This window comes from Caretta caretta, chromosome 26 (assembly GCF_965140235.1).
Source record: "Caretta caretta isolate rCarCar2 chromosome 26, rCarCar1.hap1, whole genome shotgun sequence".
Classification (NCBI taxonomy): Eukaryota; Metazoa; Chordata; order Testudines; family Cheloniidae; genus Caretta; species Caretta caretta.
In genome coordinates this window covers 548,967-566,232 of record NC_134231.1, presented here as the reverse complement: position 1 = coordinate 566,232, position 17,266 = coordinate 548,967, and the positions used below count along the sequence as shown (strand labels likewise).

Below are 17,266 nucleotides of genomic sequence, written 5' to 3'. Positions count from 1 at the left end.
TGCAGTAACAGGGTCCCCCGGGGGATTGCAGCGAGCGGTCCCAGGGGCGGAGGAGTCTGCAGCTCGACCCTGGCAAAGAGGTGGTGACCTCAAGAAGGACTGGCACACTAAGGGCTTTTCCTGGAAACCGTGGGAAGCTGCCCGGCCTGCGAGTGGCCAGCAGGGAGATGTACGCTAAACGCCTTAAGAGTGACCTGGTGGAGCTGTGCAGGCAGAGGGGGCTGCGCATCGGGAGGTCCACCAAGGAACAACTGATTGCCCAGTTGGAGGAGAGGGATCGCTTGGATGACCCGATCCCTGTCCCTGAGGGGAGCCGCCCGGCAGACGCAGCGTGGGCCCCGGGGCCTGACCGGGCTGGGAGGGGTCAGACTGCTGCCGAGGACATCCCGAGACCCTTCCTACCTATGCCTGGGGGAGGGGTTGGGGGAAGCCCAGCGAATACCGAGGGCACCCTGACCCCAGCACCCAGCAGGGGATCCTCCCGGCGGAGCTCCCCATCCCTGGAGCGGAGGCGGCTGGAATGGGAGAGGGAGATGAAAATGAGGGAGCTGGAGGATCATGAAAAACAACGTCAACATGAGGAGAAACAACGTCAACATGAGCGTCAGGAGAAGGAGAGGGAACGTCAGGAGAAGGAGAAACAAAGACAGCATGAACTGGAGCTGGCCAGGCTGAAGAGCAGTGGGGCCCCGGCTGTGGTGAATGAGGGGGGACCCAAGACTGCAAGGAACTTTGATAAGTGCTTCCTGGCCCAGCGGAAGGAGGGGGAGGACATAGATAGCTTCCTGACGGCCTTTGAGAATGCCTGTGAGCTGCACAGGGTTGACCCTGCAGACAGGCTCCAGTTTCTCACCCCCTTACTGGACCCCAAAGCCGTGGAGGTGTACAGCCGGATGACAGGGCCGGAGGCAGGGGACTATGAACTGTTCAAACAGGCCCTGCTCCGTGAGTTTGGGCTGACCCCCGAGATGTACCGGAGAAGGTTCCGGAGTCAGCGTAAAACGCCTGAGGTCACCTACCTACAACTGGCCAACCGGATGCAGGGATATGCCCGCAAGTGGACAGCTGGGGCCCGAGCTAAAGAGGACCTGCTTGACCTAATTGTACTGGAGCAACTGTATGAACAGTGCCCTTCCGACCTGAGGCTGTGGTTGGTGGACAAAAAGCTAGAGAACCCCCAGCACGCAGGGCAGCTGGCCGACGAGTTTGTGAACAGTCGGTCAGGGGGTAGCCGGGAGGAGTCCCAAAAGAACAGGCCCCCCCCGATGCAGAGAGAGAGTCACCAGGGGGCCTCCCAGCGGGGAAATAGGGAGAACCCCCTCCCAAGGGGAACGCCTGGCGTCGGGCCCCTCCGACCCGCTCGAGGGGACCAACGTGACCTGAGCTGCTATCACTGTGGCCAGAGAGGCCACATACGGTCCCAGTGCCCTGGGCTCAGGGACAAACTGAGCAGACCCAACCTACCCAGGGTTAATTGGGTAGGGACCCAGCTGGACGAGGGGCAGACGACCCAGGAAAGGGGGCCTACCAGTTTACCACCTGCTCAGGAGGGAAGAGTACCCCAGGCCAGCTCCACCAGAGGGCTGGAGGCTCTGGACTCAGGGCGCTCAGTTTACAGGGTGGGCGCGGGGCTGTCCCTCCGGAGAGAGTGCCTTGTTCCCCTGGAGGTGGATGGGAGGAAGGTCAATGGATACTGGGATACGGGCGCGGAGGTGACGCTGGCCCGGCCCGAGGTGGTGGCCCCAGATCGGGTGGTGCCCAACACCTACCTGACCCTGACAGGGGTGGGCGGGACCCCATTTAAGGTGCCCGTGGCAAGGGTACACCTGAAATGGGGGGCCAAGGAGGGCCCCAAGGATGTGGGGGTACACCACCATTTGCCCACTGAAGTTTTGATGGGGGGAGACCTAGAGGACTGGCCAAGCAAGCCCCAGACCGCCCTGGTTGTGACCCGTAGCCAGAGCCGGCGAGGGCCACTGCTCCCTGACCTCGGGGAGGGTACCACACCGGAGGCGCAGGACCCTACCCTGGTGGGAAGGGAGGGCCGAGGGGCACGGCTCAGAGAGGCTGAGGCCTCAGACCTGGCCACTGAGGGGGAACCGGTCCCCATCCCTTCCCCAGCCGCTGAGTTCCAGGCCGAGTTGAGGAAAGATCCCTCCTTGCGGAAGCTCAGGGACCTGGCCGACCTCGGTGTGGTACGAACCATGAGGAGAGGCTGCCAGGAGAGGTTCCTGTGGGAGAAGGGGTTCCTGTACCGAGAATGGGCTCCCACAAGGGAAGTAGAGTCCTGTGGGATCAGGAGGCAGCTGGTGGTCCCCCAGAAGTATCGCCGCAAGCTCCTGTACCTGGCCCATGACATCCCCCTCGCAGGGCACCAGGGAATCCGGCGCACCCGGCAGAGGTTGCTACAGAACTTTTACTGGCCCGGGGTCTTTACCACGGTCCGGCAGTATTGCCGATCCTGTGACCCCTGTCAGAGGGTGGGGAAGGCCCGGGACAAGGGGAAAGCGGCTTTGAGACCTTTGCCCATCATAGAGGAGCCTTTCCAGAAGGTGGCCATGGACATCGTGGGGCCTCTCAGCAAGACGACCCGGTCGGGGAAGAAATACATTCTGGTGGTGGTAGATTTTGCCACCCGCTACCCCGAGGCAGTGCCCTTAGCTTCCATTGAAGCAGACACCGTGGCCGATGCGCTCCTGACCATTTTCAGCCGAGTGGGGTTCCCCAAGGAAGTCTTGACAGACCAAGGCTCCAACTTCATGTCGGCCCTGCTCCGGTGCTTGTGGGAGAAATGTGGGGTCCGGCACGACTGGGCCTCAGCTTATCACCCCCAGTCCAACGGGCTGGTGGAGAGGTTTAACGGGACGCTAAAGATGATGCTGAAAACCTTTATGAACCAGCACCCGCAGGATTGGGACAAGTACTTACCTCACCTGCTGTTCGCGTACAGGGAGGTGCCCCAGGAGTCTACCGGATTTTCGCCTTTCGAACTGTTATATGGAAGGAGGGTGAGGGGCCCCCTGGACCTGATGAGAGACGAGTGGGAGGGGAAGGCCACTCCCGATGGAGAGTCAGTGGTGGAGTATGTCCTGATCTTCCGAGAGAGACTGGCTGAACTCATGGGCCTGGCCAGGGAGAATCTGGCCAGAGCCCAGAAGAAGCAGAAGGTCTGGTATGACCGCACGGCAAGGGCCCGTGCCTACGCCACCGGGGATCCGGTGATGGTTCTCATCCCAGTGAGAAAGAACAAACTACAGGCCGCCTGGGAGGGCCCTTTCAAGGTCGTCAAGCAGCTCAATGAGGTAAACTATGTGGTGGAGCTGTCGAACCGGGCGCACCACCGCCGGGTGTACCATGTGAATATGATGAAGCCATATTATGCCAGGGGGAATGTGGTGTTGGCCGTGTGTGGACAGTGGGAAGAGCAGGGAGATGACCCTTTAGTAGATCTATTCCCTGGGACCAGAGCTGGTTCCCCCCTGGAAACAATCCCCCTCTCGGATCAGCTAACCCCTGCCCAGCAAGCTGAGGTCAGGGGGGTGCTGCATCCGTACCGACAGCTGTTTTCCAACCAGCCTGGACGCACTAATCTGACTGTCCACCGGGTGCAGACAGGGTCGCACCCACCGATAAGATGCTCCCCCTTCCGAGTCACAGGGAAAACTGCTCAGGACCTGGAAAGAGAGGTCCGGGACATGCTGGCTTTGGGGGTGATCCAGCCATCTGCCAGCCCTTGGGCCTCGCCGGTGGTGCTGGTCCCCAAAAAGGACGGGTCGGTCCGGTTCTGCGTGGACTATCGGAAGCTCAATGCCATCACTGTATCTGATGCCTACCCCATGCCCAGGCCGGACGAGCTCCTAGACAAACTGGGAGGAGCTCGGTACCTTACCACCATGGACCTTACAAAGGGCTACTGGCAAGTGCCGCTGGATGCAGATGCCCGACTGAAATCGGCCTTTATCACCCCTCTGGGGCTCTATGAGTTCCTGACCCTGCCTTTCGGCCTCAAGGGAGCGCCGGCCACCTTCCAACGCCTGGTGGACCAGCTCCTGAGGGGGATGGAGAGTTTTGCCGTGGCGTATATTGATGACATCTGTGTCTTTAGCCAGACCTGGGAGGACCACGTGTCCCAGGTTAGACAAGTGCTGGACCGACTCCAGGGGGCTGGGCTGACTGTAAAAGCGGAGAAGTGCAAGGTGGGGATGGCGGAAGTGTCTTACCTGGGCCATCGGGTGGGGAGCGGCCGCCTAAAGCCGGAACCAGCCAAGGTGGAGGTGATCAGAGACTGGCCCGCTCCCCACACCAAAAAGCAGGTCCAAGCCTTTATTGGGATGGCAGGATACTACCGAAGATTTGTGCCCCACTTTAGCGCCATAGCCACCCCCATCACTGAGCTATGCAAGAAGGGGAAGCCAGACAAGGTGGTCTGGACCGAGCAGTGCCAGGTGGCTTTCCGGGCGCTGAAGGAGGCTCTGGTCAGTGGCCCAGTTCTGGCGAACCCGGACTTTGACAAGGCCTTTGTGGTGTTCACCGACGCCTCCGACACGGGACTGGGGGCGGTGTTAATGCAGGAGGATGAAAAGGGGGAGAGACACCCCATCGTGTACCTGAGCAAGAAGTTGCTACCCCGGGAGCAACACTACGCGGCCATCGAGAAGGAGTGCCTGGCCATGGTGTGGGCCCTCAAGAAACTAGAGCCCTATCTCTTCGGGCGGCACTTCACCGTGTACACCGACCACTCTCCCCTGACCTGGCTGCACCAGATGAAAGGAGCCAACGCCAAGCTCCTGAGATGGAGCCTGCTCCTGCAGGATTACGACATGGACGTGGTCCACGTGAAGGGAAGTGCCAACCTGATAGCGGATGCGCTGTCCCGGAGAGGGGGCCCCGAACTTCCCCAGGTCACTGGTCACAGTGACCCCGCTCAGTTCAGTCTCGAAGGGGGGAGAGATGTGACGAAGTGACTCAGCAGGGAGGGGGGAGTGTTGACCTGGGAATGTGCCCTGGGGATGGGAGACCTGAGAGCCTGTCACCTGAGCCAGGAGGGGGAGGGGGAGGTAACACCTCTGCCCGGGAATGTGAACAGAGGCTGCAGCAGGGAACCTGCTGGGTGGGGTTAGTTGGCAGTTTGGGAGGCTGGGGAGAGGAACACAGGGAACCCCAGGGCTGGGGTCTAAGCTCCCTGCTCCCCCAGAAGGACGTGATCGAGGGGTCCTGGTTGTACCCACAAGCTCTGTTGTGGACTGTGTTCCTGTTGTCCAATAAACCTTCTGTTTTACTGGCTGGCTGAGAGTCTCAGTGGATCCCAGGAAGAGGGGTGCAGGGCCTGGACTCCCCCACACTCCGCGACACTAGCTCCCTTGCTGGGTCCCAAGGCCATAGACTCCGTCAGCCAGATGGTTGGGGATGTGGACAGGCTCCCACTCCTGACCCCAACCTATATGTCTGTGTGGAGTTTCCTGGGGCCAGGCCCCTCGGACCTCCAGTGGGAGCAGAAGGTGATGGTCAATGGGGAGACATTCTTGGGGTGGCCAAACGGCATGGGCTGCATAAACCTTCCCACATGCGGCCTGCGAGTGCTATCGACCACCCCTGACCTAAGGGAGGGTGTGAAAATGGAAGGGCCTGGTGTAACTCCTACCAAGGAATGGGAGAGATGCTGGGGCATCCATGGGAACGTTGGTGGCTTCCAACTTCCCTAGGTCACCGGCTAAAGTGACCCCGCTCAGTTCGATCTCGAAGGGGGGAGAGATGTGACGAAGTGGGACTGTTCTTAATGTTTCCTCTGAATAGTGTGGGGGTGCCTCAGTTTCCCCTAGGCAGTTCTTAAGTATCTAGGGGGTGGGGTAAGGGTGTATGATCATTGCAGAGCCCTAGAGGGCAGGTGTGTGCAGGAGTCTGGACACAGAGAATGGCCGACACCCTGTTTCCTGGCAACTGATGGCCTGGGCCCTTCCCCCTCTGCAAGGTGAGAGCTAAAGGGTTGGAGAACAAAGGAATCAGGTGACCACCTGGCCCGGGGAAAGGAACAAAGCCCAGAGGAGGAGGGGCTGGAGGGGGTTTTCAGTTTGGGGCTGGCTGGGACATGGAGTGAAGTGCAGATGTGGTTGTCTGGCTCACTGCCCCCCAGAATGGACCCAGCTGAGGGGTCCCGTTCTCTGCACCTGCAAGCTCTGTTTTAGACCATGTTCCTGTCGTCTAATAAACCTTCTGTTTTACTGGCTGGCTGAGAGTCACGTCTGACTGCGAAGTTGGGGTGCAGGACCCTCTGGCTTCCCCAGGAGCCCCGCCTGAGCGGACTCGCTGGGGGAAAGCGCACGGAGGGGCAGAGGATGCTGAATGCTCCGAGGTCAGACCCAGGAAGGTGGAAGCTGTGTGAGCTGTGTGTCCTGAAGACAGGCTGCTCACAGAAAGGCGACTACCCCAGAGTCCTGACTGACTTCATGGGGAGCAGTTCCAGAGCATCGCCCAGGGACTCCGTGACACCATGTCACCCAGCCCCATGCCAGCCTTGCCAACACTCTGCACTAGCCCCACCACTAACCCACCCCATTTGGCCACCAGCCCCACCCCTACCGGCCATGCCCCATCCCTGCCCCCACTCTGCCCGACCAAGCCTCAGCCCTGCCTGCATGTGCCAGCCCTGCCCAGGCACACTCTGCCTACCACCCTGCCTGTCAGCTGCAGCCAGGCACGGCTGCCCTGCCCCACAGGGAGCTGCTCTGCCGTGGCAGAGCCCCTCCAGCCTGCCCCTGGCCTAGCGCACTCACCTTCGTCCATGCCGTTGAGCACCTGGTCCAGGTAGCTCTCGCTGTAGCGGTTGTGGTGTTCCTTCCAGATGGAGCCGTTCTCACTGCGCAGCACCACCAGCTCCCGATCCCGCCGCCCGTATGACCCGAAGTGTGGGATCTCCACAATCACAGGGCTGCGGGAGAGCACGGCACTGAGAGGGGCCTGGGGCTGAGCTGTGCCGCTGACACAGCACGGAGCACCTCTCAGCAGGGCCTCGCCGGGAGGGAATCAAGCTGCCCAGACGGGGGAGGGCAGGGGAGCCTAGTGGGTAAAGCCCAGGAGAGGGAACCAGGACATCTGTGGTCTGAGACTCACTCTGTGGCCTTGGGCTAGTCTCTTCGCACTGATCCTCGGCCTCCCCCTGCCCCAATCCTCCCTAGGGGTCATGGGACTGGCCGCTTGCAAAGGACTCCACAGGTCCCACTGGCCCATTATAATGGGGCCTGCTTGTTTGCGGCACTTGGTATCAGTGTGCTGGGCTCCAAGGGCCAAGCCCCTGCCTATGGGGTGTGACGCTGGCAGGCCAGGTGCCAGCTCATGCCGAGGGCCCATGTCTCTGCTGCACACTGACAAATACGTGGCTGGAACCCGTCCGACTCACCTGGGTGTTAGTATTGTTAAAATGGGCATTAGGATTCTTAGCCTGTGTTTAGACTTTAAGAACACTGGTGAGCGGCTGCCTGCATAGGTCTCATAGCCTCTGGATCCCATATTGTACGGTAATATTTGAGCATTTGTTTTGTAAGTGTCTCTGCCACTGCAAAGCACTGGACAGGAGAGAGACATTAACTAGTGTAAAGTGCTGCTCTCCAACAAGAGCTGTTATGACCTGGCCAACAAGGAAGACTCATCGACACCAGACGGACTAAAGAGGGACATTAAAGAGGACAAAAGTGTTTGTAGCTCTGTTCTTCCCCCCATGAAGATGAGTCACACAAGTGGATTTCTCCCAGCAGCTGAGTTCTCAGCTCAGAGCACTGGGGGAAGGGAATAAAAACCTCTGACAAGAAGGAACTGGATCTCTATGCTGCTTGAACTCTGGAGGCAAGGTTTCTAGGGCTCCCCAGCTGCTCAGCCTCGGTTAGCCCTAAAGGACGTACCGAGCTTGCTTATTATAGAAGCTTCTAATACTTTTTGAAACTTCAGACTGGAACTCTGTATGTGTATATCTATGTGTATCTGCTTTAACTTTGTAAATAACTCTCGTTTCCTTTCCCTGGTAACAAATCTATACATCATTTATTACAGGACTGGCTACAAGCACTGGCTTTGGTGAGAGCTCCAGGTGCAACTGATCTGGGGTAAGAGACTGGCCTTTGGGACTGGGAGTGACCTGCATTGCTGTGATTGGTGCTGTAAGGGACCATCAGCCACAAAGGCAGGCCCCCTTGGGTGACAAGAGACCAGTCTGTGACTCATGGTAAGGCTGTTACAGTGCCCGAGGAGTTAACCTTGATAACTGGCTGATTCTAAGGGCAGAACTCACCACCAATGGGGGCTTGCACCCAGGTGCCCTGAGATCAGAACTCACGCTCCCATGTCACTGAAGGGCAGCTCGACACGGGGTACAGACCAGAAGGTGTAAAATCCCTGGGCCTGACCATCAGCTGGTGTAAACTGCCACAGTGCCACTGGCCACAGGGTGGTATGGCACCATTGGCCTGAGCAATGCCTGTGGCTACAGTGGGGCTGTGCCAGTCGACCCCAACGGAGGGCCAGGCCCCTCTCTCTGCCAGTGCTAGCAGCAAAGGGAAGCAGAGGCCTGGCTGTCACCTCCCCTGCTCCCTCCAGGGGGGTAGAGATCGGGGCTCTGACTGGGAACTGACACCTCCCCACCGCTCACCTCAGGAACTGTGCCCCAGCGGGTCCCAGTGCAATGATCCTACTGGCCAGACCCTCCTCCTCAGCCAGGGGCGGTGGTGTTGTCAGTTTCTGCGGCTTTACCAGGCGGCAGGTGATGCGGGTGGGTGCAGCGCAGGTCCGGGGGGGAATGATCACTCGCAGCCCGTTGTGACGGCTGCCCCTCATGGAGCCGCCGCGGGCGTCCACCATGAAGCTCACCAGGAACCTACAAGGACAGACAAACCCGGGTGTCCCACCGAGATTCACCAACTGCCTGGCATGAGGGTGCGCATGGGAGCTGGGCACTCACCCTGTGTGCACGGGGCTGGCCACAGGACTGATGTTGTCCGAGGTCTCTGTCGCGGGGCTGCTGGGGATTAAGGAGTCTTCGTCGAACTCCTTGGATGGCTGAGCAAATAGGAAACAGCTCGTTAGACACAGCTTGCTTGCCCTTCCCATCTTGCTATGCTGGGGCTCCTGGCAAAATCCTGGCTCCCGTACGGTGGGCTATCACCACTCCCATGCCAGTTGAGACCTTGCTGGGGAAAGGGCCAGGCCCACTGAAGTTCAAGGGGAGAAAATGTCCCTTCTCATTACAGCCCATTACAAAACCTCAGCCAGGGGCTGGTACTGGGACCTGGTGAGGCTCAGAGCCAGCTTGGGAAGGCCTCGAATATTGGAAACCTGAGGAATCAAGAAGCAGTGGCCTTGGACTCCTGCAGGCCCTGTGGCCTGGAACCTCAGCACCCTTATCGCCTCTGCCAGCAGCTCTGCCTCTTGCCACCAGCCAGAGAGGGCCCGGCCTCAGCTCCAGCCTCCTTTAAGGCCCCTGGAACCCAGCATGCACCCAGAGATACAGCTGCAGCACCCCTGTCTGCCAGAGGCCCCTCAAAGCTGCCCCAGCTGACCTCCCAGCCTGGGCGAGCCCTGCCCACAGGCATTGCCAGGGGTGCAGTTCAGGACGGCACCCATTCTGCATGGGTGGGAATAGGGACACAAGAGAGAGGGGGTCTGCCAAGCCCAGGCTGGCTGCGGAAAGCCCCTGCCCAGAGGACAGCTCTGAGCCAAACCCCACAAGAGCTGGATGGCCAGCACAGCATGAGGGCGGAGGTGTGGTGGCTGCAAGCCCCCTTTCCCCAGGGCAGGTGAAGGAGGAGGCTCCTCTGCAGCTCCTGCTCCTCACGTCTCCAGCTGGCTTCTGATTGCCCTCCCCAGCCGTTCTCTCGCTAGACAAGGCGTTTGGAATGGACCGGGCCAGACCTCGGTTGTGCCAGGCATTACCCTCAGTGCAGCCAGCCAGGACTCCCTGGCCCTGGGTGGGGCAGAACCCACCTGCTCAGGCTCCTCCGGTTTGATCACCACAGTCTCAGGTGTGACGCAGGGGATCCGCGGGATGGCTGGAGACTCCACCCTGGGCAGGTGACAAGGGATACGGTCACAAGCAGCCTCTGACAGCAACGCTCGTGTGCTACGATTCCCCTGTGGGCCCCAGGCCCTGGAGCACCCGCCGAGCGTGAGGTGTCCCTGAGAGAGGGCTCTGCACAGACCGCAGGCCCACGAGCACTGACTCTCGCAAAGGACCACGCCACGAGTGACCTGCACTCCCTGGCGCTGGCCTGACCCCACCGCGTCTCTGGGGAGTGGGCTCCATGCTCCCAGCACCCCTGGTGTGAGCCACTGGCTTGGGGGGAAGGGGGACAGCATTACCCTGGGGACAGCAGCAGGGATGTAAAGGTCAGGCTGGAAAGGGCCTTGTAGACTGAGCTAGGCTGAACCCCCTCACCAGCCCCCCCACGCCATGTCTGCCCCACAGCCCCACCATGCCACCTCTGCCCCACAGCCCCATGCCTGCCCCACCATGCCACCTCTGCCCCACAGCACCACACCTGCCCCACCATGTCATGGCCACCCCACAGCACCCACCTGCCCTGCCATGCCAGCTCTGCCCTAGAGCACCCCCGCAGCACCACACCACCTCTGCCTCACAGCATCTGCCCCACTATGCCATGACTGCCACCACAGCACCGTGCAGTGCTTCTTACACTTGATCCAGCTTGGGGACAAACTCCATCTCCTTCTCCTCATCCTGCTCCCTGGAATCCTGCTTCTCAGGCCTGGTGTCAGCCAGCTCCTCCCCTGGAACCAAGACATGGCTCAGCCCACCGGGGCAGAATGGCAGAGGGCCAGACGTCAGGTCCTCTCCCTGCCCCGGCCTGGGCTGGCACAGAGCTAAGCTGGTTGTGCCCAGCTCCCCATGGGCTGGCATCTCCACCCCCAAGCCAGGGCTTGTTTCTTGGCTCCTGGTGTCAGCCAGCAACACTGCCCCACCCGTCACTGCGCCACTTTTGGCCAGCCTGTCTCCAGGGCACGCTGTCTGCCAGCTGGGATGCCTTGTCTCTGGGTGCGAGGCCCATGCCGCGGGTTAGCATGACATGAGCTGTGGTTGATGTTACAGCTGCCCAGGCAGCACGCCGGCCCCTCTCCCAGAAGATCCTTACCCTTCCTGCTGACGGGTGCTCTCCTGCCCGGCCTGCTCCCTGAGCGCCCTGCCGAGAGCATGGTGCAACGGGATGAAGAGTTGGTGCATGGGACGGGAGAGACCCGTGCTTCCCGATCACCAGCCCAATTTACACTTGGGGCAGGGGGCTCAGCCCACTCTGATGGGATTCCCCTGGGAACAAAACCCAGCATTCTGCTGTCGGAGAGGCCAGAACCCCTGGGGCAGGAGGGGCCCGGACACAGCAGCCCAGGAACACCTCAGCACCCAGGCACCCAGATGAAATCAGGAGCGCTGCAGTGGGCAGTCCCTGCTGGGCAAACCTGGGCGCCCATCTCCCACAAAACACAGGCTCAGGCTCCCTTCCTCCAGCGAGCACCCCTTGCCCGGGCGCTTTGCCTGTCCCTGGCTGGCCTGGGAACCCCTGGGAGTGAGGGGGTGGTCAGGAGGAGACAATGCCCATTCATGCAATCAGCACAAGGACGGCAGCATGGGCACAGACAGATGGGCAGGGCGCAATGGTGTTAGGGCCCAGGCTGGCTCCAGCCCAGCAGCAACCAGGGCCGATGGGAAGCCCCGCGGAGTGGGATGGGTCAGTGAGCACGTGTGGGTGAAATGGGGCGGTGAAGCGGGGCCACAGTGACACACACAGTCCATACCCATGACAGTGACCTGAGTGGAGCCTGCAAAGCAAGAAGAGTCAGAGTTGAGGAGCGGGCGGGAGAGGCGTGTGAGCCACATGTGACGCTCACTGCCCTGTGGATACCAGGCACGGCCCCTGCCACGCTCGTGGGGGCAGCTCACCAGGGCTCGCCACAGCGGGGAACTGGGAACTGCTACAGCTGGGACCCCGACGGTGTGGCCTGACGGGGGCAGTGGTGTGTGCTGCCAGAGCCCACCCTCCTTGGGCAGCCTCAGCCATGGGCAGCTCTGCACCCATGGCGAGAGCCCCTGGGCCTGGGCAGGGGCTACAGGGGTCTGGGTGTCTCTCCTTGGTGGCCTTGGGGAAGTGTGCAAATCTCTGATGTCACAGACCCCCAAGAGCCCGCCCAGCACAGCTCCCCCCTTGATCCCAGGGAGACCCCGCCTGGCAGAGCTCCCCCCTTCACCCTCAGGGAAACCCTGCCCATCAGAGCTCCCCCTTCACCCCCCCAGGTAGATCCTGCCCAGCAGAGTTCCCCCCTTCACCTCCAGGGAGACCCTGCCTGGCACAGCTCCCCCCTTCACCCCCCAGGGAGACCCACCCCAGCACAGCTCCCCCCTTGATCCCAGGGAGACCCCGCCTGGCAGAGCTCCCCCCTTCACCTCCAGGGAGATCCCTCCTGTCAGAGCTCCCCCTATTTCCATTGGTACATCTCCTCTCTGCCCTCCAGAGACACTGTGCCTGGCAGAGCCCCCAGCCCAGGGGGCTCCCTGGCCTGCAGGAGCTCTGCTGTCCTGCCCTCACCTTCATCCTCGGACACATCCAGGATCTCATCCACCGTCTCAGGGAAGCTCATGCGGTGCTTGTCACTGACCAACTGTGAGAGGGAGAGAGAGTCAGAGCTGGGCTGGCCCCAGAGCCTCAGCCGGGCACACCCAGCCCACCCAGTGCGGCTTGCTGGGCCAGCCTGGAGCTAATGGAGCTGGGCCTTCAGCTCACCCCAGGGACTCAGACCCAGAAGCCTGGGTTCAAACCTCTCCACCAACGACCCACCCAGGGCAGAAGCTGACACCACAGCTGGGCAGCAGGAGCCTCGCCAGCCTGGGCCGCTGTGGGCAGCACCAGAGCTCCCCGTGGCTGAGCCAACCCCCCATGGGATCCTCTCCCCAAGGCCAGGCCCCAGGGATCATCCCAGAGCGTGTGCAGGGAGCGCCCCGCGCTGCGAGGGAGGGGCAGGGACTCACCGGGGTGCTGGTTTCTTCTGTAACTAATTTTAGCACATCCGTGACAGAGATGTAGCCGAGGCGCTTAGCGATGGCCAGGGGCGTGGTGCCATTCTGCACAGGGAGAGAGGGGGCAGGGTTAGCCGCTGGGGCGGGACTGCACTGGTGTGGGTGGCAGGATCCCAGAGAGTGGGAGTGTGAGGGGTGGCGGAGGGGGCAAGCGAGAGGACGCTTGTAAGAGAGAGCGCGTGTGAGCGAGGGGCGGCAGGGCATGAGCTGCAGGGCACGTGTGCAGGGTGAGTGTGAGTGGCACATCTCAGAGAGCAGCCTCGGGGCTGGCATCACCCGCGGTACTCACCGTGCTGACCTCATTGGGGGAGGCGCCGTGCTTCAGCAGCAGTGTGACGATATCCGTGTGACCCTGCTGAGCAGCCTGGTGCAGAGGGGTGTACCCTAGCTGCAAAGGGAGGCAGAGGGCTGTGACAAAGCGACAGGTTGCAATGTTTTTATGATCCCTGAGTGTGCCTCAGATTCCCTTATAAGCTGCACTGTTACCTTGCGGGCGATGGGATGGGGCAGTGGGGGACTGTGCTCTCAGGGCAGGACAAGAGACACAGGCAGGAATGTCACCTCCTGGCCTGAAGCCTGAATGGGTCATTCGAAAGGACTGGCTGAGGCTAACCCCAGGTCAATGGAGCATCTATCTGAGAAGACAATGACAAATGCAACCCCCAGGACACTGACACCCAGCAGCCAGTGACCCAGAGGGAGAGGGATTTGTCCACCTCTCCGGGTGCCCGGGGTCAGAGAGGCACAGGGGGCTGGGCCCATTCTCCGGGACATGCTGGATGGTCCCCAGGCTGCTCTGCCCTCTCCCACACTGCCCCTCCCAGTCAGAAACACATGGGCTGCTCAAAGCAGCTGGGCTGTGGGGAGGTGCCCAGCAGAGCCGGCTGCTGGCTCTGGGCTCCCAGGAAGGCTCAGTCAGCCATAGTCTGTGCTGGGCCCAGCCACCACCTGACCCCTGCAAGCAGCAGCCACCCAGCCACAGCATGAGATGGAGCAAAACCCAGGTGCTCTGCCCCCTTCCGCAGCCTGTGGAGGCACTCCACAGAGCAGAGAGGTGGCGGACATGGCTGCCCACTGCAGGCAGGCGTAGCATATGGGCGCAGAGAAGGGTTAGAGGGCTCTCTGTACCTTCGTCTTTGCATTGACGTCTGCCTGGTGCTGCAACAAAAATTTCACCACCTTGATGTTCCCATAATGGCTGGCCACGTGCAGCGGTGTGTAGCCCATCTGAAAGGCAGACCAGGGACCCGGGCTCACACAGCCATCGCACGCCAACCCGCTCCCTCGCCCTGACTCAGGGTGCACCATCCACATGGGGCTGGGGGGCCCACAGTGCAGCAGGCACATCAGATTGGAGCCACTCCTGGCACCAACCTTGTGCCCTGGCAGTGCCATGCCAAGAGCTCAGAGCCATTGCAGAGTGCCCCAAGCAACCCGCCCCCTGGCTGTGCCAGGAGCCCCCTCCTATCAGCGTGCTTTGGGGCAGGAGGGGAACAGTGGGGCAGGAGCCCTGAGAGGTAAGCCGAGGAGACTGTCAGAAGGAGAAATGCCTTCTGCTGTTGGCTTTCAGGAACTGGGAGCTAGAGAGCAGGTCTGGGCGGGCCGGGGGAGTGTGGGGGGGGAGTGTGGGGGGGAGTCTGTGCCTCCCTCTTTACCCGGGTCACTGCATCCATTGTGACGCCATGTCTGATCAGAACATCAGCGACTGGCACGTGCCCCTCTTGGGCTACCAGGTGCAGAGGAGTCAGGCCACTCTGAAAAGAAAGCCAGGTCACATACTATGGTCGGGCCACCCACCTCCATGGGGGTCAGGGCCGTGGCACCCTGCCTCTGTGGAGGGCAGGGCTGTGACACCCCCCTGTCTCCATTGGGGTCAGGGCTGCACCACTCCTCCCACCTCCATGGGGGTCAGGGTGACGCAACGCAGAGTCGGTTATCAACATGTCAGACATACACGACCGTGGGCACTGCCGTCCAGCGCAGCACAACAACGGAGGCAGGCGGCAGGCGAGTCCAGCCCCAGTGTAACCCAGAGAAGCTGGCAGAGCGGCTCTGGGGAACGTCAGTTTGAATTTGGCATCCAAATACGTGGTTCAAACACAGCACACCCAGAGACACCTTTAAAGCTCCCCTGGGGCAGGAGCAAGACAGGTCCCCCTGGACACAACCACTGCCCCTGCCCCAGGGGAGGGCGACGGGGGAAGTGGGCTCCCCAACGTAGCCAGGTGCCAGGACTTGCCCAGAGCCAGGAGGGCAGTGCAGGGGTCAGGACTTGGGGGCCCTGCTCTCCAGCCACTGGCTCTTGCTGCCTCCTTGACTCCTTCCCACCCTGGAGGGCTCCCCGTGTGCAAGGAAAGCCTGGCGAAGTGGGCTGTTCCCAGCCTTCCAGGCGAGAGCCCATGTCCCTAGCTCTGCTCTGCTCACCTTGTTGCCCAGGTTGCCATTGGCCTGTTTGGAGATGAGCAGTGCTGCCATGTCCGCGTGCCCCTCCTGGGCAGCAAGGTGCAGAGGCATCACACCCTGCATGGACTCAGCGTTAGCAGAAGCCCCGTACTGCAGCAGGCTGCTGGCCACCTCCAGCTGGTTCTGCTTGGCCGCAATGTGCAGGGGGGTGTAACCGTTCTGCAGGGAGAGAGGAGTCACTCACCTGGCAGACGCTGGGCAGCCCTGCTAGGTCCCAACCAGTCCACCCACGGGCCAGGCTTCAGGCAGGACTGCTCCCCCCAGCACATGTCCAGAGCCCCGAGGCTTATCTCTCTCTGCCAGAGCCAACATCTCCCTGCCGGTCAGCCGAAGTTCAAAGCAGGGCAGGGATCTGAGAGACCACCTGTTCCAACACTGACTGGGGCCAGCCAGGGACTCCCCAGGACCTGGCAGTTATTGCTCCTGCTTGCTTCTGGCTCAGCCTTTGGCCAGTGTCCTAGGGATGGGGTGCAGACCGGGCCTCCCCGCTCGCTGTCCTGTGCTCTGCCATGTGTGAGCGTGGAGCGGGAGCCCATCCAGTGCAGCACCCCTCTTGCCGGGGTGTCAGCAGGGCTGTCAGGCCAGAAGGGTACTGGCGTGCAGGCTAGGCGGTGGGAGAGTCAGGCATAGGAGGCCGCGTGCACACTCAGAGAATACTGCTTCTGAAATGACCCTGTCTCTGAAGTGGCTGGACAGGTGTATGGGGCCCCTTCCAGGTCAGCATGGGGCCCCTTCCAGGTCTGGCCAGTGGCTCAGAGCAGGGGCGAGCCTGGCCCAGTGGCTGCCAGCATGGAGGTTTCTAACATTGGTGGTTCTCCAATGCACAGGCCACATGCGATTCCCAAACTGCCAGACAGCAGCATGTCTAACAGTGGTCACCATGGAGACCACATCCCTCGCTGACGGCCTGCATGGGGCTCTCCTCTGTGGGTGATCCTCCTATGTGGCAGCCAGCTCCCACCCCCCAGCCCGGGAGCCCAGAGCCAGCGAAGGGCTCTGGCCATTGGGGGGAGTGGCAAAGCAGGGAGCCCGGCAGGCTGCAGGGGAAGGAGGGGCAGAGAGCTGGGCAGGCTGTGGATGAAAGGGGAAGGGGGAAGGTGCCACGGGGCTGGCAGAGGGACAGGGCATGTTCAGGGTTAATTGGCTCAGCACCCTTTGCTCCCAAGTGGGCCTGCTGGTCCCTGCTGTGGCTCCGTGCCCAGTCACAGTGGAAGGGCCGTGGGCCGTGGAGGAGGCCGGTCCTGCACACAACAGGGCTGGACCATGCGGGTTCTCCCAACCACATACAGCCCAAGGCCCCAAGGCCGCCAGCCCCAGCCCCGCCGGTGCCTTACCCAGGCTGAGCTGTGCGGGGAGCTCCCCTTGGGCAGCAGCAGTCTCACGATCTCCAGGTTATTGTGGTGGACAGCCACGTGCAGCGGTGTCAGGCCGTTCTGGGGGGAAGCACAGACAGGTCAGTCGCAGCCCAGCCCCCCGGCTCCCTGGCTCCCATGGCCAGGCGGTACTCACCTTCCCTGCCGCATTGGGGTGGGCATCATGCTCCAGCAGCACCCTGGCCACATCCACCTTCCCGTATTTGGCTGCAACGTGGAGAGGGGTAAATCCTTTCTGAGGAGAAACACAGAGCGTCAGGGCCATGCACAGCTGGGGAGGGACCCGAGACGCAGCGTGGAGACTAGCTGGGGTACGAGGGAGCCCTCCTCTCTCCCCTCTCAGGAAGGCACTGAGGAGATACAT

General features: G+C 61.5%; 1 protein-coding gene across 8 annotated transcripts in view; it reads right to left on the bottom strand.

Annotated features, from left to right (window-relative positions):
• ANK1 (ankyrin 1) overlaps nt 1-17,266 on the bottom strand; it is a 131,446-nt gene that overhangs the window by 23,337 nt on the left and 90,843 nt on the right. For 7 of the 8 annotated variants that reach the window (XM_075123390.1, XM_075123391.1, XM_048829439.2 and 4 more), the window contains exons 15-28: nt 17,039-17,137; nt 16,864-16,962; nt 15,491-15,688; nt 14,722-14,820; nt 14,195-14,293; nt 13,356-13,454; nt 13,019-13,111; nt 12,579-12,651; nt 11,791-11,814; nt 10,677-10,770; nt 9,967-10,045; nt 8,945-9,042; nt 8,636-8,860; nt 6,771-6,925 (exon numbers count right to left, since the gene is read on the bottom strand). In XM_075123390.1, coding sequence (XP_074979491.1) covers nt 6,771-6,925; nt 8,636-8,860; nt 8,945-9,042; nt 9,967-10,045; nt 10,677-10,770; nt 11,791-11,814; nt 12,579-12,651; nt 13,019-13,111; nt 13,356-13,454; nt 14,195-14,293; nt 14,722-14,820; nt 15,491-15,688; nt 16,864-16,962; nt 17,039-17,137 — 1,534 coding nt within the window. The remainder of the gene's footprint in view (nt 1-6,770; nt 6,926-8,635; nt 8,861-8,944; nt 9,043-9,966; nt 10,046-10,676; nt 10,771-11,790; nt 11,815-12,578; nt 12,652-13,018; nt 13,112-13,355; nt 13,455-14,194; nt 14,294-14,721; nt 14,821-15,490; nt 15,689-16,863; nt 16,963-17,038; nt 17,138-17,266) is intronic. The other variant, XM_048829440.2, reaches the window with a different exon arrangement.